The following is a 22,621-nucleotide window of genomic DNA, read 5'->3' as shown; positions in this document are numbered from 1 at the left end:
TCTCTGGAGATGCTGTTTCAGAACTCAATGGCTACCCTGCTAAAAAACAGCTCCTTCTTCCCTCCCTCCCTCCCTCCAGAAGGTTTTCTGGCATTAGCTGAGGGCCATACTTTCCAGTGTGAATTTTATTTACTAGCTGAATTAATCCCGTTGACATTTCTGAAAAAGAAGTGGGGGGATAAGAAGAGACTGAAGAACCAAACAACCTCAGCGACATGGGACAGCAATTACACAGACACTACAAATATCTAGCAACGACCTGCAAATACTCTTGACAGCATAACTCCCACAACAGATGTCATCAATTACAATCCCCAAGTTGCTTGCACATGAAACAACTCTTAACATATCTGCTTGTACAACTATTCACTGTAAAGAAGCAATTCACTATAAAAGAAAGCAGTAAAATGGTATCTTGCTGTTCTGAGAAAAACATATTGCTGAGTTAAAAAAAAAAGAAGTTTCACGTGAAGGACTTACTTGAGTTACTTTTGATTACAGCTTTCAAGCCTGTGATATAGATTTTCCCACAAATCTTAAATTGGTAACTCTTCATTTATGATCTTCACAGCTACCTTATCTACTTAATCAGTGTTACTGAAGTATAGTTGGAATACACTGCACAGTACATTCCAGGACCACCATTAAGAAATTATGTGACGCATTCTCTATTAAACAAGCAGAGATTTGGGATAAACACTTGTGCTTGAATTGCCAGCAGTTTTAATCAAAGAACCCAATCCTGAACTCAGCCTACAAAACTGCTTGTTCCCTGGATGCAGAGCAGCCCTGTGATGGCTGCTCTTCACAGAGGCCCAGCTCCTGACCTTGCATCATCAGGGATGAGCTAGCAGAGCATCCCAACAAAGGGAAAGTGCATTTGATGGGAAAAGTCAAGATGGACAAGAGAAGTGCAATCCCAAGAGCAGGACTTTGCAACACACCAATCCAAATGGGAATGCTAAGTGCTGAATGATTCCTTCACCAGCTTATCTATCCACATGGCTCAAGGCCACAATGTTCCTTCTGCCCTGGTAACTTCACAGACATGAATGCAGCAGGTTTTGAACTGCTTGCTGTAATATGGAAAGAATGGGATGTTATCCCAGACTGAAGTGCAAAATAAAAAATTCTTTAGTGCTGAAATAACTTTCACACAAAAAGTTCAGCACATCAAGACTGCTTACTCAAAATGTTTCCTGAGAAAACTTTAAGGCACAATCACTTCAGCTACCATGATGCTACAGCATAAAAGAATCAGTAATATTTCACACAGGACTTGACTTCTGATAGTTATTTCTAAGTTAATGGAATAAAACAAGTCTCCAAATACTTATGAGACTCACTTCCATAAACACTGTTTTAGCAGAGCATCATATATTAAAATAATACAATAATAAACAAGTTAAGACTTAAGTTTTAATAACAAGAGAGTTAAAATCCACAGAAAATTTTCTGCTTAGGTTAGGGAGACCAGCTCCTCCATTCCAGTATGGTTCTGTAAGGTCACCTGCCACAATTAGTGTATGTCACTGTTGGTTCAGAAGATTTCCCTGCAGGGTTGTGAATCCAAAAAGAGATGAGAATACACATTTCTGCATGCCCAAACCACGAGAAAAGATACTGCAATTGGACAAGTTTGACATTGAAACTACTGTGCCCCACTTCCATGCCCAGTAAGGCGACAAACATGACAAGAAATGCAACTGCTAAGACTCTGAGTTACACTATGTTATTACCCACTGTTTAGTCTTACAGCTCTAAAAAATTTCCCACAAAATCAAGTAGCTTGAAACTCACCAAAAACAATGGAATGCAGTGGGAAAAATCAGTAGGTGTTAGACTCTAAAATAACCTTGTGTCTTTTGCTGAAATCCCAGCATGGGCACCTACATCACATGGCCTCTTCAGCAGAATAAATGAAAATGTTCGTGTACAAGTATGAGCAGGCAGAGGCCACAGCTCATGAGAACAGAGCTGGAAGGCTGTTCATGGTATCATCTTGTGTCCCCAGAGGATGGGGTGTTTGCTAGTTTATATAGGACACAGCTGCTTCAAGACTGAACCACTAAGCACTCACATGGTTTGACCATATTATTGCTTGTACATAAAATTTGCTGGTATTTGCTTCTAGGTTTCACATGAGCTCTCAACTTTCTGACAGTTCGAAATAATGGAATGAGAAGCAACTGGGTATTTTTATGCAAAGTATTTTTTGGTTTTGTTTTGAATTATGGAATGGAAACAAATCTGCCCAAGTTAGGTGCCAGATGCAGGGAACTGTGGTGGGGAAGATTTCCTTGATGAAAGACAGAAATTTCATCTATAATCAGAAAAAATACAGGTAGTGGTTTCAGAACAACTGTAAATGATAAAGTTTTCTGATATCTGACATCTCTCCACAATGAGAAAGAGAAAATGCAGTAGATCCAGCTGGGACATGACAGAAGATGGTAATAGATCCCAGGTATTTTACATGTACTGTGGCATACACACAAAGTAAGGTAACTGGGCTCCAGTCCCTCCTCAGCCCCAAAGGGTTTGCATTGCCACTTCCTGGGAATGCTCTATGATCCTACAGGATATACTAGTAAGAGCTTTAATTAAACCAAAGCTGCTACCCAGAACAAAAGGACAGAGACAGAAAGTGAACTGCTAGTTTTGTCTCTAGTTTACATACTGAAGGCTCATATAGCAAGAGGTAGTTAAAAAGATATAAGTGGGGTTCCAGTTACTGTTCCCTGTAATATTTACAGAATATTGTCCATGAGAAAAAACACAGACTTGGGTCCATAATTTGGAGTATTACTTTCTCACCAAATGCTCTATTCTGAAGGAAACTGAAGGGAAACAGATAGACTCACTGCATTTCTGTGTTTTCACTAACAAAATCTATTGATAGTTTCCCTTAATGACAAACTCCTGTAATCAGCTGCACACCTAAGTAATACCCATCAAGAAAAACAAGTGCCATAACAAATTGTAAAGAAGACTACTGCTACTAAAGCCCACTCAATTTATCACAGAATATTCTGAGATAGAAGGGACACACAAGGATTACTGAAGTCCAACTCCTGGCTCTGCATAGGACAGCCCCAAGAATCACACCATGATTTATCTTTTCATGAAATATTTATATTTCAGAACCCACACATGTCCAAATTTCATGCAGATGGTGGTGATAGAAGGTAAAAGAACGGGAAAAAGATGCACAGGGGCAACTTGAAGATGCAACTACTGCCAAAGAGCCTTATCTTTCTAGTCAGCAAACCCCAAATACAACCTTGATCTCTTCCCTTTGTTCTCAGGCTTTTTGGAGAGCACTGTGGTACAGGCAGGATTAACATTGGTTAGTCAGCACACTTTTGAAGGAAGGACCTTTTTTCAAACAGTGTGTACACTGCCATGCACAGACAGGTTGTAACTCATGAATAGATCTTCAAAGTGCTACCACACCACAGATCATTACTAATTTAAGAACACTATTTTGCTGCATTAACCATCCTTGTCTCTGGCTTGGTTTTCAGGCACATGAAGAGACTTTGGATAACACTTTCTTGTCCTGTTTAATCCTAATTTGAAGCCAAGATTCAGGAGTTACTTTGGAAAGCATCTCAATGCTTGAAAGACAGGTAATACTTAGACACAGCTCAGAACAAGCAACCTGTGCAAAACGACCACATAAAGGAAACTGTTCAAGTACTCTCTCATGAAAATGTTCTTTTTTATTTAAGTATTTTTACCAGGCAGTTATCCATAAACTGCAATTTGCAGCATAAACTTTGACAGCTGTTTTTTGTTTTTTTTTTCAGAAAACTAGACTAACATACAGGTGTACTGTGCCTAATGTTCAACACTAACTTAGGAGAGAAATAACACACTGCTTGTTCTCCATCAGAGCACTCAGAGACTTGCAGCTACACCTCATTCAAACATCAGTAATGTGCTTTATGTGTTGATTACCTATGGCTTATACCTAGTTTAAGCTATAACATCTCTGACAATCCAGTTTGCAACTATATCTTGCTCTACATTTCTCAAACTCTTGTGCTTATGAAATCCCATGTTGGTGCATCCTGCCCACAGAACCGGGGGATTCATACACGGATACTATGAAACTCCTTGAATTTTAGGAAAAGCCAAATCAATACAACCTGCTCCTGTGCTGCTTATGCTGGCATGCAAGCACCCTGCAAAGCAGCACCTCTCCAAGCCTAAACCACTAAAACACACCAAGCCCATTGCCACCGATACTGTGGTTGAAAGTGTTTGTTGCATTTACAGCACCTCTGCACATGCACACCTAGAAAGCTTCCTCAGAAATAAATATACAACGTGGATATGTGCCAATAAAAAAAAGTGTCATTTTCTTCCCCTTAAAATTGTCAAAGGCAAAAAATACCCCTTTTCCATACTCTTTCAAACATAAACTTCCAATAGTTCATTACAACCTTACTGACTCAAAGCACGTTATCTCCAGAAATTTGTAAGAGTTATCACCATACTCAATCTGTTATCAGTACGCATTTTTCTGTAACAAGTATTTCAAGATTTTCATTATTACAAGTATCTCTCCACACAACTGTGATTAAAACAGGACTTTAAAAATCTGTTGTTTCAGTACTTTTCAAAATCTTTTAGAGCCATGAGATATTTTTGCCATAATAGCTTCATTCCTTCTCTAGTCTAAATATAACACTATTTTGTTTCTGGTGGGAGAAAGTGTGAACTGGATATTTAACTTGTTTACATTGTTTTTTCCAGCCTACAAGACTTCTTGACTAAATTTAGCATTTCCATCACAGACAGATTACAACCAGGAATGCCACATAATTATTTAAGCCGTTCTAGCAGAAAACATGGGGGTCTATTCTGTGTGGTAGTATTAAATTCCTGCATGCTCTGCACCACTTACTACTCCCATAAAGACACTATTTAATTTTGTGCAACTTAAACCTCATATTTATCCACATGGGGAAACAAAAAGTTTAGTTAAGCATATAAATATAGCTCTTTCACAGCTGACTGTAACTGATGCTTCCGAGGCTGTACTGCCTCCACAACTGACACAACATCTAGCTAAACTTACTTTAATCCAAGCTTTCCTGTAAAGGGAAAAGCAGAACAGAGGCAAGTATATTCTTAAGTAAAAAACTAGAGAATTCAATGTGATGTCTCGCTCATCTATTTCTTTAAGAAAAAACAATTGCAAATGTGTTGCAGGCTATTGCTGCAGGTACTGCAGGAAGCCAGCAGCTGGCACACCACAAAGAGCAAACTCAGCGGAAACTGTCTGTTGTTACATGGCAGAGTTCACCCACCAGGAGCTATCATTAACACTCAGGGTACAGTTTCAGCAGCCAAACCCAGATGAAAGCTAACTGCAGCAGAAAGAATCAGCAGTGCTGCAGCATCTCCAGAACAGCAACCCCTGACTCTGCACCACCACTCAGACCCCTCTCACCTCCATCCCAAGCCAGCTCCACTCGGACCTTGAGCCACCCCTTTCCCCTTCATGTCAAAAGCCACTTTCTGCAAGCCTCAGTGAAAACCAGGCCTCCACATGAACAGAGGAGTGCTGAGGAAATGGCTTCTAAAAATGGGCAGGTGGCTATCAGACTGACTGCCCTCCGAAATTACACTGGCCCTTCTGCTGCTAAACCAGCCTAAATTCAGGCTGTCCCAGGCCAACCATCCTAAGCTGATCTTGGATGAATTGTTTACACATCCTCTGTAACACAGCCAGCCAGTTTGGGGAATATTCTGTTTTTATTTTTACAGGTTATCAGAATAAATTAGTTGGCTGAAAAAATAAACACAAGCAAAGAATGAAATAGTAACGGATTTGAGGTTTGTTGTTTGTTCATATTTTAGTTCAGAATTTGAATAGCAAGCACATAAAATAATATTTACAGATAATATTCAAATACTATTATAATAACATCAATTTTCTAAAAAGATTCACTATGTATTCACTATTCAAACACAATTTTGACTTGTGCTGAAACAACTTTCATCCTCAACATTCTTTTAATGCCAGGTAAGTGATCAGAAAAATGATCATGCAGAAATAATAAAAAACTGGTCATCCCACAGAACTACATACAGCCTTATAAATCTGTATGCATGAGATTTAGAATATAACTTCATTCTCTATATATTTAATTTTCCACAGGTATGTTATATATTTTTTGTGCACATAACTAACAACGATTATTAATTCAAAGGCAGTGATAACTGGCTAGGGAGAAATACAAACTGAAACAAACAGTGGACTTCATCCAGACTTTGATGCAAATTTGAGCACTTGCAAAAAGCTTATCAATTTCAGGGAAAAAACCCCTTCAATCTTAAAAGACTTTTAAATTAAAAAATCAAAACCACCCACACTCATCACAAAGTACTTCATAAAAAGCAGTCCTGGACTGAACAATCCACCTATTCATACACTTCTGCGGCTTTCCAGAGCAGGATTTTAAGCCTGGAGTCCACAAGCTGCTCCTAAGAGCACTGCAAAAGATAAAAGATTTCTCATAGCAGCCAAGTATATCTACCAGTTTGCTACTGGTGAACCCAGGAGACAGCTCAGCTTCTTGAGACCCTAAAATTCGCCACTTTGCACCCTTCATCTCACTGGTGCCAACTGTGGACGATACTTTCACCTCCTAGCTGAGCCAGTGGAACAAGCTGAGCAATAACACCTTGCTGAGTGATTTCTCACCTGATTTGGCAAGTTGAGATGGATTACTCAAGTCAGAAGAGCACTGAAGCGGGCACGAGCAGATGCTGTGAGGTTCCACAGCAGTTTATGCCAGCTTATCTCTGGACTGCCACAGTGGCACACGCTCTCGCTATGAGTTGCACGCTTTCCCGTTCCTCCCCTGGCTCTGAAGCATGTCCCTTGCAATGCATGTGGTCTCTCTGCTGCAACACTGATCTAGCTGAAAATTAATTTTTTGTATTTTTTTAACCAGAACAGTTATTTCAATAACTCAATACAGCCCTATAATTTCCACAGCTGATGCAAGCAGGATGGCAAAACTGCGCAGCTACAGGCAGGAGGGACAGCTGAGACCTACAGCTTGTACAAATTGCTGCAGAACCACATTCCTATGAAAATGAAACACAATTTTAACTGAATTCATGGTTCAAAAGCCACTGGAACATTTTAAAAGATATGAAATTCAGGTAGATTTGAAAACCACTCATCGACTGCAGAGTTTTGTGTTATCACTAATGAGTGAGCTCTTTTTTTTTAACTCTGCAGAGACACAGCATTAAAATTGCTTCCAGCTGCAAGCAATGTTAATCATATTAAATACAGATATTATTCATTTAGAAAGTGAAACTGCATTGTGAATAATACACCAAAAAGGGGCAGTATCTGTGCAAAGTCTTTTATTACTATCCAAACAGTCTCCAAATCAGCTGGCAATGGTAGAAATGCTGGCAGCAATCTTACACAGTATGGTTAGTCCTGAAGCCGAAGTTGAGTTTTTCACTGAAACAAAATATCTGTAACATGGCTGTGTAACATTTTAGTCTAGCCTTTAAAAAGTTATGAAAATAACATGTGTAGTGGAGAGAGACAACAAATACATTTTAAAAAAGGTTTATCGTTGTTTATTGATTTTCTTATGCATTGTTAACATATAGCTGATATGTTCTTCCAAAAAAGGAAATTTGCTGTTTCCTTTTTTATGCTGAAGTCCACACCGAGGAAAAATTATTGAAGTTCTTGCAGATTAATTTCTCACACTGATTTGTTTTTGCATAGAGGTGACAAAAACAACACAAAAAAAATCACTCCCCATTTTTGAACTGCACAGTAAAAGCAAAGAACACGTTATCTTCTAAAATGTTACACTTTCAGATGTTTTGGAAATGCACATAAATTACATTCATATGTAACTGAAAGATAGGTTTTTAATCTATTATGACATAAAACCAGCAAATAGAAAATTCAAAAACTGTCAAGCCTTGTACTTTATGCAGAAGAGCTATAGCATGCCTTTCAGCTCTGGGACAACCTCCACCTGGCATCACAGAGTCAGAACATGAACACACAGTAACTACAACCTTGAAAAAGCACTAAGGGAACTTCTGAGAAGGTAACTGTTGACTTTACCATAAGCCCACTAAAACTAATTTCCTAAAACATAAGCAAATAAAACATCAGTGTAATAAGGAAAAAGCCCAGCCAGAACTGACTGGCAGCACATCAACCATGCTTACCCTAGCCAACCCTGCAGATGATGATAGCAAAGATTTCCTCATTTCTCCTTTTCATTAACAGAAGAGGGAGCATTTCACTTGCTGACTGGACAAGCATAAAGCCTTTGGCCACTCCATTCTCAAAGATGTGTTAGCAATATCAGAAGTCACCCCAATACAAAATTCATTCCAAGTTTATCAATAACCAACTACTAAAATGCGTCATCTTTTGACACTTGGTGTAGAGCTTTGATTTAACATCAAAAACATTACGTTCTTTCGTATTTATCTCCACATCAGAAACTTTTAGCTTTTAGCTTTTAGCTTTACTCATCTTTATACAAAACAGAATCACCCACCATCTGGAAAACCAGACAGCTGAGGAGCTAGGCAGAGCTGAATGCTGCCAATTTAATACTTAAAGAGCTGAATTTTTGGAAGGTTCTGGCCAAGCTACTAGAACACCAGGTACTTGAAATGACCTCCTATGGTCCCCAGGATGCTCCTGGATGCTCTGGTTACCCCACTGCTCACTGGGAGAGCATCCTCTGCTTTGTGGAAGATGATTTCCAGCAGGTCTTGCCAGCCTACAAGGACCTAGAGCAGATCAGAACAGACCAGATGGCCTTGTAGGGCAGCTTCCTGCACAAGGGGAGATGTGACTCTTGTGCCCCTGCCCAAGGTTAGCACATGTTAAGACATTAGACAACAATTTCACCAAAGAAAATTAAGAAACACCAGAGTGACAGCTTATCCCCCCTTTCCCCTTGCAGAAAGGACATCTCAATATTTACTTTAAGGGCAAGATTATGCCAAACTACACATCCCAGTCTCAGGTTTGTTTTCCAGAGAGTATGCACTGATATTCAGGATACCACCTTTGACTCATCACCATTTCATAAGTGAAATACTGACTCCTCCTAAATTAATCTAATACAATTATTTTTCTTCTTTTAAATAACCACAAATCAGTCATCTTTGAATGAGGGAAAGTTCAGTGTTTTAGTTCAGCCCAATATATAATTACAGTTTTTCATTCTACCACAAAGAATGAGAAAAGAAGAAAGATTTCTCTTTTTCCATTCAGCTTTCATATAAAAAGTGGAAGTTTTTTATTTGTACATCTATAAAGTTAAAAAAATTGTTAATAGCTATAACAGAAAATTAACTACATGCAAGTACTTCTTTGTAGTATAAATACTACAGAGAAATTTACACTTTAAAACAACAAGAATTCACACAAACAACAGCCCTTCTTCCTGCTTCCTGCACTAGAACATACCAAGAGCAGAAGTTAAAACTGAGTCAAAACTTGCACCAAGTTAAGTGATCTCATACAAAACATAAAGCAGAAATAAGAGAACTACAAATATGATGCCAACCATTTGGGGGAGGAAATACTGGCATTAGATATTGTATATGTTTCAGTTTATGAGCATAATAAAGAGGAATCTGCACTTAAATGTGGTCTTACATATCAGAATTTTTGAGAAAGCGACTTCTGTAGTCTAATGATTTGCTGACAAAATGTGAGAACTGCACTAATTTAACGAAGATTCACAAAATATTCTGTTATAGAATGGAATGAAAGGGGTGGTTAGAAGAGATCAGTATCTTCTTAGCTCTTAAGAGCAATAACAAAATTAAGATTCCAGCCTCAGCTTTGTTACTCAAAACTTTCCCCTCTAATAAAACCACAAGAATACTAATGGTATTTTGTTGCTGCTGTTGGAAAAGAAAAAAAGCACATGAAACTGCTTTTAAGACAGAAAGTGTGTTTCATAACCCATTTTGCAGCTGACTGTAAAGAGAAATGAGAAAGATTTAGCAAAAAATGACTAATATACTAAAGATCCTCTGCTCAGTGACACCCCAAAGATGATTAAAAGTGGGAATTCTAAAAAAGAAAACATATGGTCTCATCAGGCTAATTCCCCTACCACGTGCTTGGTTATGTGCAAATATTGTTATAGTTTGGCAGCTTTACCATCTTTCTGAACATTTTCAATCCACTAATGGGAGAATACAATAGCCCAAGAAGTCTACTAACCACTCTGATTTAGTTTCTGAATAGAAAAGTAAGAGAAGGTGGTTATTATAAAGATATAGGATGTTTAACAACAACATTCTGCTAAAGAGAGCACCTTTAGTACTGAAAAAGGCAATCATATTATTTAGTGATGTATAATGAGATGCCTAGTGCCTCATTTTTTGTTCACAGAAGTTAAAATTTTCATTTTCTCTGTAACATGCCCAACAGAAGCTGTTCAGCAAGCTTACATGTGTCTTAAATTGAGCTAGAAACTCACACAGCTAAAGCATACCATTTCTTACAATGAAGCTGTATATGCTTTTTACTGGTACTTACACTAATAATCCACATGGTGGGAAATAAAAAATTCAAAGAAAAATTTAAAGATAAACTTATTTTGACTTACAGTTTTAGGAGTTTAGGTCACTGGACCACACCTATGCAGGACAAATTAGAAAAGAAAAAAAAAAAGAAATAGACTTTGTCTTCCTACTTGTGGGTAAACACAAAAATGGCTTTGGAGGCTACCCCAGAAACGCCATAACCACAACAACCGACAGATACTGGTCAATATTGTGGTCCCCTCTGGTTACCACATGACAAGAAACATCATCCTTTTTAGAAAGTTGGCAACATAATACACCACAGAGCAGAGCAAGGAGGAACTACACAGAAAAAAAGGAGAACACATCTGCCACCATAAATGACAATATTCAGAAGTATTAGAACTAACCAAGAGATTTTAATTTTCTGACACAAAAGGAGCATTAAATCAGACATAGATACAGCCAGTGTCTGCTCAGGAGACAGAGATGCAGAATTTGTTCATCTCTTCACAAATCTGTGATATTCCCTCCCTCTTGAAAAGCAAACAAACATCCTCTGCAGAAAAAAAAAGACAGCTAACTCTCCCCTACAACAAAAACTTATTGTCATGTACAGCTTTGAGATGTGTTTGTCTAAAAAACGTCCCTGCACACCTACACCCCAGCAGAAGCCTGAAAACCCCTGAGTATCAAACGTTACAACTGGCAGTGAGAATGCTGCTATCAGAACGTGACTTCAAAGCAAGGAGAGTGGGGCAAGTGAAACAATTTGTAGAATCAGCAACATAAAGACAGATGGGAGATGAGAAGCAGGAAAACACAGACTGAACTTTGAGTTTTATGCTGCTGGGAGACCAGAAATTTTCTACCAGGCACAGAATATAGCAGCCAACTTAAAAAATCTAGTCACAGGGGAATAGTACACATACTGGCAAGTACTTTTTAATGACACTTCCAAAATAAATCTAACTACATACTGCTTTAATTACATTTTTAAGATTAATTTAATTTATGTAATTGCTTTATGAGCTCTATCAATAGAAGCAGCTTAAAAGGCAAAGAAAAAAAAAAAAAAGAAGAAAAAAAAAGGCACTCCCAACAAGGGCTCCCTCTCAGAGGGCTGACAGCAGGTCCTAAGAATTAAAAGGATGCCAAAGGGATTGGCCATCCTAAAAAAAAAAAAAAAAGTTGGAAAAAATAAATCACTTGACATTTTAGAAAAGCAAAGGAGGCAAATAGACTCTGCTATTGTAGAGTATGGATTCTGAATTTTCTGGATCTATCTAATCAATATCTTTTCCAAGTGCCATGTGAGATGAGCATGAGCAATCTTAACTAGTGATTAATACTTATTTAACTTTATTTGTGCAATGTCTCACTGATTACAATAGTCTGTCTTACATGGAAGGGGTACAAAACAACATTTGGAAAGGAATGAGGAGGAAGAGGAAGGACAGGTATACCAATGGCCAGCAAAATCCATTCATCCTTCCTCCACAAAACCCACTCCCCACACCATGTGAGGAGAACTACCAGAGAAAGTGGCACAGCTCACACATCCTGTGCAGCAGTGACAGGTGACACAGCCAAGGCTGCCCGAGGCATCATGAGCTGGTCCATGCTGAAGAAACCCAGGCCCCTGGACCATGTGCAGGAGAGGAACAATAGGGACTCTGCATGGCTGTCCAGAGAAGGGAGCCCAGTGCAGAGCTAGAGCCTTTGCTTACTAAAAGGGTCCCATCAAGAGAAGGCACTTCACAGCCTGTTGAGCAATCACAGCTGCAGTACCTTGTGTCAGTAGCAGGAGCCACAGCCAACCATGAAGCCTGTGGCAGACTGAGGAGAAGCTGCGACAACCACAAGCCAAGAGAGCATCACATCACCCAGCTAAACAAGACTGAGTGGAAAGGTAGGCATGACAACTGTTTACAAACAACTGGTGGGCACTCATACCAGCAACAGCAAGGGAATTATATTCAGGGCAAGGGAGACCACAGCACGCACCCATCCCATGTGTGCACAGCTCTCCCCAAGTTCACCTTTCTGCTACCCAAGTTATCTACTTCCTGCTGCTACAGCAAACAAGATTTTTTCAAATCTGAACTATAGCAGAGTTATCCAATGAGAGGTATAGAGAGGATGGTTTAGACAGAGGAATGTAATCATGAATCAGGAAGAAAGAACAGCAGGAAAAGTTCTCAGACAGTTTTTTTTAGCTTTGGGAATCGCTTCCCAAAGGAAGTGGTGTAAGGATAACCACTTGAGTCATTTAAAACACTCAAGACAGAACACAAAAATTCTGCACTCCCATCAGAAAATCATGCATATTCTCAAAGAATCAAGTAACCCTCCAAATCAGTTCTTCACATGGGTGGGCATTACTGAGGACATGGCACAGATCAGACACTCAAACACAGAGAGCAGAATGAGCTCCATGGCTGCACCCACAAAGAACACCAGTTTTAACTGCTGACATCTCATGTTGAAATAAATATGGTTCATTTATCATGTGGCTGGCAAACAAGATACAGCACTTACCAGCCCCAACTTTGATTAAGGTGAGATTATGCATGCCTGTCAGCTTTTCACCTTTCAGCTGAAACAACTTCGAAAAGGACAAAAGTTGAAGGTGTTCACATCTTAAACTTGTCTTGTCTTGCCAACCTATTGCCAATGGCTCAGTGTTTTTGCAACCCTTATAAATAGAGCCTTAGGCATGCTTGCAAAATGCTACTTAATCATTTCCCAGAGGCAAGTAATATTTTTTGTGACATGAGAATGAATCATCGGTTTTGTCACTGAGATGGCTGTGAACAATGAATATCTTTACTACTCTTAATCTAGTTTAACTGAGTCTAATTTACATCTTTTTGGTAGTATAATACTACTTTAAAAAACCCCATACAAACAACCAAGAACAACAAAACCCCCTCAGTGCTACCAAGCTGCCTCATTTCTCAAAACAAAATTTTCTCATGCTGTCACCATCACCTACCAAACGATCTGTGTGCCAGGAGTACAAGTTATTTGGATCTGTTTCCACATCTATAAAGTTCTGCTTCATTCCAACACCTCAGCACACAAGTAGCATTAGCCATGAGTGGTTCCACTAATCTAAATGGAGACAATCCTTAACTCCTAAAGGTTTGTGTATCTTGGCATGAACAGGACTCTAGCAGCAATGGCAAATCTACCAGAAAAATCAACATTTTCACCCAGCTATGTGCACATGTGCTGGCAGGAATGGACTGTTGTATTCTATCAAGGACAAATGAAGAAGCAAACATGAATGCTGATTAACTTTTTTTTCATAAACAGTCACAAAGACTACCTAATGACTTTAACAGGCAGTCAGACACTTATTCCATAACATAAAGACATCTGACACGGGCCTAAGCAGTGAGTCAGAATGAATTTCCCATCGCTTCGTGTTTCCTTCCAACCACCACTAAACGAAGGCAAGAACAGGAGACAAAGCACTGCGCTACTGCTGTAAGATTTTTCAGAAATCCCCATGTGGGACATGGCATAGAGGTCTCATATTCCCACTTCCATCCTGTCACAAGTTTATAGCAAGCTGCAGAGGCTCAGAGACAGTTCGGACGGACCGAGCAGCCAAACGCTGCACTGCGACCATCCCGTCATTCAAACTGCACATACCCGCTCCCGGGGTTTCTGCAGATAGGCGCAGGTCAAACCCCTGGGTGCTCGAGTTCCTGCACTGCCTCACTCCTTTCGTTCCCATTCCCCTAACTCCAGCGCCCGCTTCCCGCGGAAGGCACCTTCCCCCTCCGGACCGCCCGCCCTCGCCCGAAACTTTCCAGCCGAGTGCTGCCGCTTCCCCGGGCGGCACAGGGCACGGCCCCGGCACGGGCTCCGTCCCTCTGGGAGAGGAGCGGCCGGGGCGCTGCCGGCAGGGCCGGCCCCGAGCGGACAAAGGCCCGGCCGGCCCCGGCGGCACGGGAGGCCCGAGGCCGCCGTCCCGCCGCCACAGGAAGCCGCAGGCTGGGCCGGCACCTTCCCGCCCACAGCGCCGGGCGGGCACGGCGGGAGGCGGCGCCCCCTCCTCCGCCCGGGACCGGCGCCGAGGGACCCGCGCGCGGGGCGGCGGCGGCTCCGGGCGCGGGAAGCGGCGCTGCAGTCCCGCGCCGCCCGCCGGAGCCCGCCCGAGCGCTGAGCCCCGGGGCGGCCGCAGGCACCGCTCATCTGCTCCCGGCCGGCTGCGACCCCCGCCCGTCCTCCCGTTACCTCGGCCATGGCTGCGGGCGGCGGGCGCGCTCCGGCCCGCCCGGCTCGCTGCGGCTCCCTCTGTCCTGGGCTGGGCTGGGCGCGGCGGGACGCCCGGGCTCGCTGCTCGCTGGCTGCCCGCCGCCGCCTGCTCCGAGCTGCAGCGGGAGCCCGGCCCGCGGGGGAGGGGAGGGGAGGTCCGCGCTCCGCTTTACCCGCCCCGGAAACACATTCCTCCCCGCTGCCGTCAAGCGGGCCGGGGAGGTGTCTGCGGAGCGGCGGCAGGGACGGGAGAGCCGTGCTTGAGGCGGGGCTGGATGCCCCCTTCACTCCCGCTTCCATCCGTGCCGCCCGCCAGCGCCTTATTTGGCGGCGGAGCGGCTGGCGGGGCCCAGCGCTGCGGCCATGGGCCAGGCCGGGCCGGGCTGGGCTGGACTATGGGGCTGCGCTATGGGGCTGGGGCTGGGGCTGGGCCGAGCTATGAGGACGGGGCCGGCGCTGGGGCTGGGGCTGGGGCGGCCTCCTCGGTCCCGCCAGGGTCCAAAGGCGGCTTTCGACCCCAGCCCTTTTCCAGAGCTCTTCTGCGCCCCTCCCTGCCTGGAGACAGCGGGGATCTGGGCAAAGGGGCATCGCCCATCGCTCTGGCTGGCAGCTGTTTCCAAAAGCGGTGGAAGTCACCAAGTGACTGATGGATGTGCAAGTCTCTAAGCGATGAGTGGGCTTGTCTGGCGCTGACACGCTCCGAGCTAAAGAGTGGCTTTCCCCAAGTCCCTCGGCCGGAGCCTGCTGGTGTGCAGAGCATGCCCTTGGTATTTTAAAGTGCCCCTTAAAGTAGGTACTTGGGAAATTACCGATTAAAACAATTAAAAGCAGTGTCTTTCGGCACCTTTTTGAAAGTAAGGTGTTGGGAAACACGAGCTATGAACTCACAGCTCAGAGCTCTAAGCACTGTGCCTTTATGTGTGGCTACTGGAGCTTGTATCAGTTCTTTTTTTGGGTATGGTTAATTTAACCAGCAGTGCTGCAACTTGTTTATAATTTTAATCATTTTCCCCCTGCTTGCTTTCTAGCTGCGTTTTGAAATAAGAAAAGGAATTATGTTTCTACTTTCCTGAAGTGTGGCCTGTGATTCATCCCCGTGTTCCACTTGGGCAGTGCCGTGGTTTAGGGCGCAGTCTCATAGCAGCTGTTTTAGCAGGAGCTTTTCATGCTGGTACAGCTGTAATTGCAGAACTGTTTTAGTGGGGTTGGAAAATGAGATTGAAATGGCAGACTGCTGCTCCAAGCAACTCCATCAAAAGCAAGCACTGGACAAGTGAAATGGTAGAAAAGGAACTTTGACATTCAGAGATAAGGACAGCAGGGACTGTATGTTTCAATATATAAATCAATATATAGTGTTAATGCTGCTAGGAAAGAAAAAAGCCACCAGAAAGCCGAAGTTTTAAAAATGGTAAAAATTAATGCCATGCAAAGTAAAAGCAAACGCTGTAGGGATAGTGATCTGCCAAAAATGTGGGAAATTTAAGTATTGGAAGATAAAAAGTACTTTTATCCAAGGAATTCTCTGCTTCTTTATTGCAGGGCAAAAAAAGCACATCTGGTGCTAATTAAGACAAGGTTGGGAATTTTGATCCTTGTATGGGCCATTCACTTAAAGGATGGACTAGATGATCCTTGTGGGTTCCTTCTAACTCAAAATATTCTGGGATTTTTCCAGAATATACGAATAGTGAGCAGCCTTCCACTATAGTGTACCGCAAAGAAGTGGTGACAAAAATGTGCTCAGATGTTATTGTGTCAAGTAGCCAGTGGCTGGCTGTGCTGCGCAATAGGAAATTGACAGGAAAAAGTCTCACAAATGGCTGACAAAAAAAAATCACTGAATTATTTGGCTGCTTTCTGGACTCCTTTAGAGAGCACAGATGGGTATGAAAATCATTTGTTATTTTCCAACACTTCTGAAGTACTAAAGATGTCAGAAAAAAAAAGTGCTGGAGGTGTCTGAGCTAGTAGACACAACTGTAGATGATGTCAAAATGTTTGATGTAGCAACTCTGTACTGCAGTGTACATGGCATCTGGGAGAGTGAGCGAACAGTTTTGCAAAGGAAAAAAGATGGTTTGTTTGGTTCACTGTTAACTTATCTTGCAGATACAGATTTGATTACAACTTTTGCACAAACATGAATCCCAAACCAGGTTTTGGTGTGTCCAGTGTTGCCCTTGTAAAGAAGCCAGCTCTGTAAGTCAGGGGTGCCCAGCTGCAGCTCCAGGGCTGGGGCTGAGTATCCCTGTGCCAGGCAGCTCTCCTGCAATCCTTCCCAGTGCCTGGCTGGGAACCTCTGGGGTGAGGGGTCACTTGGGTGCCTTGGGAGCCACTGCCTCCAGAGAAGCAGGGGCTGGTTGGTAGGAGAAGCTGCAGCAGCTCCTAACCAGTTATCAGGGTATTTCCTTGGCTGCAGTTTCCCATTGGCCACATGTTTCTGCCAAGCTGCTGAACTCTGACTTACTAAAGCTCACGCAGCCAGGGAGCTCTCACCATGTTCTCCAGCATCTACTCCACTCCTGCAGCTTGCAAAGGGTTTAGAGGGAGATATTTTTCAACTGGGGCCTCAGTGATAAGAAACACAGTAATGCTATGGTTTGCACATTAATACCCAAATGCAAATGCCTCCCATCATGTCACCCATTAGGCAGATTCATACTCTCACCAACCACTAACACTTCCACCTTTACTTCTTCATACTGTACTAGATATCTCGCTCACCTCTGCTCCAGGGAGTGATCATTTATCTGTACTGCTCCACTTTCCCAGCAAAGACACTGACTGTTACTGACAGCAGAGCACTTTCTCTTTCCATCCCACTTCTTTTCCTTCTCTGCCTCTTCAAAATGCCCCTACCCTACTTAATGTATTTTTTTTCTTTCCAAACTAAAGAAAACCATATCATAAGCCTGAGGTAAAAAATCATGGTCTAATCACAAAAGATAGATAAACGGTGGGAGAGAAAACAGAAAGTCTAAGTCATTTTCCCAAAGATAGCAATGGAGACAGGAAAAGAAAGCAGGTCTCCTGGGAATGCATCAGACTGCAGCCACCTGGGCTGAGCTGGCTGCAGGAGCACCCAGTTTTCCTGGCCTGACCTTGGAGCAGAGCAGCAGCAGCTGCAGCTGCTGTTTTATTCCAGCAGCAGCTGTGCAGCCGCCAAGGGCACAGTGAGCACTGAGACTCGCTGGCAGCTGGTCAGCACTGGGCTCTGGCTTCCACTGTGGAGGATGGAGGAGATGCTAGGGCTTGGACACAAGACTCATAGAGAAAGTATTATTAGAAGGGTCACTTAGTACAGGAAGTGATGGTGCTAAATGGTTGTGGTCATTGTTTTTGATAACAGCCTCTATCTGGCTCCTCATGAGGAATGAGCAATGCTTCTCTGGAAGCAGGCAGGGAGCGAGCCCAGCAGCCTGCCAGCCATGTACAGCATGCCCATGATATGCACTGCTGTGTTTGCACTGGAGCCAGCTTCTCCTGCCCCACACAAGGAGTGAAGTGAGTCACAAATGTTCAGCCAGGAGATTGCCATGGCTTGTATCCTGCGGGCAAAGGTTTGCTCCACAACATTGTCTGCCTGCTGTTCACAGGAGCAATGTAGGGCACTTAGGTGCAATAAAGCTGATCTATTTACACCTGGTTTATGACCAACGCTTAGATCTCTGCTTTGTTCAATCGACAGCCCTGTGTTTAACATAAGCCTGAAAAGGTCAGAGTCCGGCAAGCCCTTCCTTCAGCTCGGCAGCATTTAAAAAGCAACTGGTGGCTTTCAGGAAGAGTAAAGGCGAGGTCACCAGAGCTCATGGCCCTTCTGGTGGGACTGTGTCCTTGCTGGCACAGAGCTGTTTGAGTAGAGGGGCTGGGGACAGCTTTTGTTACAGCTGCAGTGTGCATTCTGATCCATCCTCTGACTCTTTTTCTGCATTGCCTTCAGCTCAAGAGCTGCTCTGCCCTCTGTGTGTATGTTTGGGTAGACTGAGCTGTTGCTGGTACAATCCCTGCTGCCATTAGCATATACATTCCTTCTTGTCATATGGACTTACGTCTTCCAAAGCACTTTTGTGGGACTCCTATGCCATTTCCTATTTGTTTCATGCAGAAATTCTGTAAGACATTTTGATCCTCAATAAGCAAGGCAGGAATCCTTTCTCATCCTAGGCATGAGCTGCAAGTTGCCTCCTGTGTTCCAAAATAAAGAAGTGAGCAGGAGTTAAGTGAAGAGACTAAAGTCTTTGAGATTATGTTCAAGAACTCAAACTCATGATAGCACAGAGCAGAGAACTTCTGCACCAGCTCCTTATGTTGCTTGAAATGAAGTATGTTTTCTAGGGAACTAGATTTAAATACTTCAGGCTTGAAGATATTTTAGTGTTTAATTACCCAAGAAGAGATGCCTATGGGAGATTAAAAATATTCCCAAAGGATGAGAATTCTGAATGCACATTAAGTTTCTGAGATTCAGCAGTTAGTTAATTCTTACCATGTGCTGCTTTTATGCTCTGAGACTCTGAGATCACATGCCTACATATTCTGTTCCCTCCTTCTCAGGGGATTCCCACTGTTTAGACAAGTAGCTCATGCTCATTCAGGGAAAAAATGAATTCCACAGTCTCCAAAAAAATGAGCAAGGACAATTGCAAGAGCTTTCCTCGAGGAGTTCTTCTGCTTCAGTTTTGCCCAGAGGGACATCCTGCAACATTTTAAGCTCAATGCAGTAGTTACTAGTGCATAAAATTACTGACATTTAGACTTTTGCAGAGGAGAAGAGGGATAGAAATGAGAAAGGAGGATTTTGGTATCATCAGCTGCAGAAAGAGTAGGAGATGGCAGCATCTGCTAGTACTGGGAGTCTGTTGTGGAAGCGGGAGTAAGGACAGATTTCATGTTCATTGATATATAGGGGAAAGAGGAGCTATGTGGAAAACAATATTTTAAGCAAGATGAGTAGGCAAGAAAAAAGACAAAAGTAGTCAGAAGGAAATAAATAGTAATGGTACCACTGGGAAAAGAGATTTGGGCAAATAAAATCACTATTGTATAAGGTGATTGGCTGTTCTAGTAGACAACAGTGGCAAGAAAGGCAGAAGAGAATATTTTTCTAATACTATTTCTTTTAATTAGAAGAGTCCTATATTGAGATTGTTTTGAAACCCCCAATTTGTCCTCTCCATTATTACACACCTGAAGCTATTTTCATGATCATGTTTCTTCAAATAATTTAATTGACTTTTTAAAAAAGTTATTCTTTTAAAGCTCATATCTAAAATGCTTTGGCAGTATTGATGTTTGTATGAAGATGCCAGAGATTTACAGCCAGGATCTCTCTCATGTGCACTCTCCATGATCCCCATGTGATGTCATATTTCTAGAACAAGTGCCACCAATATTCTCTTTCGTGAGAGATTATGTCTGAATATTAATAGCCATTTTGCTTGAATATTGATTTATCCCACTATCTTGTTATCAAAGCAGACTCTAATACAAAGCAATTCTGACCTTCTGTTGTCTATTCACCCAGATTTTCTTGCCTTCTTTATGATTCTGACAGCAGTTGCAGTTATTTTCAGCAGTAAGCTGTGTTATTTGCAGGACTAATTGAGCAAATAATTGGGTTCCTCAGTCTACAGGTGCAGGCTCTTAAATGAAATTCATCATCAGGTAGGGAGTATTGTAGTTTGCTAGTATCCTTAGCAGTAGGATATTCTGGCAACACCTGATATATTTAAAAACACAAAGTTCTGATTTTAGTTGGGTGTAATGAGCCAACAAGGAATGAAAGTGAAAAGATAGTTGTTTATGAACTTATATACAACAGAGAGATTCATAAGCAATTTTGAGAAAAGCTTGAAATGAACAAGGTTGGACATTGCAAGGATGTGATTTGATCCTACTAGTGCAGGTTAAAAATGCATTTTAAAGTTGCTATGATTCTAATGCACATGTAGGCATCCATTGTGGATGTCCCTTTGCTCAGGTGGTAGAAAGGCATTTGGCTTTCAGCCTTTTGCCTCACAGCTTACTTGGGATCTGTGGTATTTTCTGTAACCACATGCTTGACTATGTGGCATTGGCTTTCTGCTGTAGCTGAGGTTTAGCTAAAATTAAACTGTCTTCAGACTAGAAAATATAAATCTTAATTCTCTTTTGTTTGTCTGGTATCTGTCTCACAAAAAATCTACCATTCTTTTTTATTCTCCCATTCCCATTCAGAAAAGATGAATGCCAAGAGCTGTTGAGACACACAATGTCCTTTGAAAATGAACCTGCAGGTTCCAAGAAAACCCTGCCAAGCTCCTTTCCAGGTTGGAGTCTGCATGCTATAAACAAAGCTTTGGAATATGTCAAATTCTAGTTTCTGTCAAATATACGTGTCCAGTCTCATAAAGGAGCTTAATTTACAAAGCTGTCGTGAGAAAGGCCAGGGATGCCTCTGATGGTTTTAAGACCTCTGCCTTGAGGATGGGATGTTGCAGGAATTATTCTGACTTCATTTTTTTGTATCTTAATTTTACTATTTTGCTATTGAAAATGGCAGGTCTGTTTTTACTTTTCAAAGGAAAACACACAACTTTAGGAAAATGGGGTTCTTAGATGCCTTCAGCCTGATGCATGAATATAGCAAAACTGTGTAATAGTAAAATGGGGTTGTAAACAGAAATTTGGCCTTGACTGAAGGCAGTAATACATACATACTAGTGTTGTAGGTTTATGAGAACATTGGTGAAGTCACATTAATAAATTTCCTAGAACTGAGATTTGTAAAAAGCTGTAAAATGAAAAGAAGATGCTATTCAATTTAAATAATTCTCTAAAGTGACATAGGTGTGAGATGACATATAAATCCTAAGTTAAAACTGGTCTGTGCTGTGTCATTTCATTACCTAAGAAGATCTGATATAGTAAGGTTAAAACCCATTATTAATAGTATCTATTAAATTAACTTTGAGACATATCCATTTTGATAGTTTATCTTTTGACAGGATAAATCCTAAAAAAAAAAAAAAAAAAGGTGGAGCGTTTTTGTCCAAACTTCCCTCCTTTTAGTTTTTTCTTTATGAAAGCATCATAAAAGGCTAACACCTTATTTTAAATTTTGTCCTGCTGTACTCAGGCCAGTGGATTCTCACTTGGTAAAGATAAGAGCAGCTCTCCACCTCTGCTGGTTTCCACGGCACCACTGGCCCCATCAGTATTGACAGCTTGACAAAGAACCCCAGCCCATGATCCAGCCAGCACCAAACCTTCCCTGAGATCTGTCTGAGCCAGGGGCAGCTCCTCAGATTCTAGGCTGATACCCACCAGTGGACAGAGTGATTCATGCTGGCTGAAGATTAGTGCCTGGAAAGTTTTGCATCTCTTTCCCTTGACTGTAACAGCCGGTTTGTACTTGGCACTTAACTTCCCATGGGCAAAGTGGTGTGTGGAGAGCCCTTCCTCCCTTTTGTGTTCCACAGTTATGGATAATGGACCTGAGTGCTGGGAGAAACGTGTGCATGGCCAGTGCAAGCAGCCACAGGAAGCTGTGAACTCTCTGCTGAGTAGATTAAAGACTGTAACCACGTCCTGAAGTTCTGTAAACTTCTTACTCAGTTCTAATTCTGCCCAACTCTCTGTGAAACGTTTCCACTTAGTCACTGGCTATTCAGCACAGATGATTGATCAGAAACATTCCTCTAATGTAAATCAGCCTTATCGTGTTTAAACACAAATATAACTTCTACCAGCCAGGATGTTATGCATACTGGGAGTGGGAGGGATGCAAACAGCTGGA

General features: G+C 42.1%; 1 protein-coding gene across 2 annotated transcripts in view; it reads right to left on the bottom strand.

Moving 5' to 3' along the window:
* ITGB1 (integrin subunit beta 1) overlaps positions 1-15,071 on the bottom strand; it is a 41,994-nt gene extending 26,923 nt beyond the window's left edge. The window contains exon 1 of one of the 2 annotated variants that reach the window (XM_079300257.1): positions 14,821-15,071. In XM_079300257.1, coding sequence (XP_079156383.1) covers positions 14,821-14,829 — 9 coding nt within the window. In that variant the 5' untranslated portion in view covers positions 14,830-15,071. The remainder of the gene's footprint in view (positions 1-14,820) is intronic. The other variant, XM_079300256.1, reaches the window with a different exon arrangement.
* Positions 15,072-22,621: the final 7,550 nt, after the last annotated feature.

This window comes from Erithacus rubecula, assembly GCF_903797595.1.
Source record: "Erithacus rubecula genome assembly, chromosome: 3".
In the NCBI taxonomy this organism is placed as follows: domain Eukaryota; kingdom Metazoa; phylum Chordata; class Aves; order Passeriformes; family Muscicapidae; genus Erithacus; species Erithacus rubecula.
The sequence above is the reverse complement of the archived record's forward strand: the minus strand, read 5'-3'. Positions and strand labels throughout refer to the sequence as shown.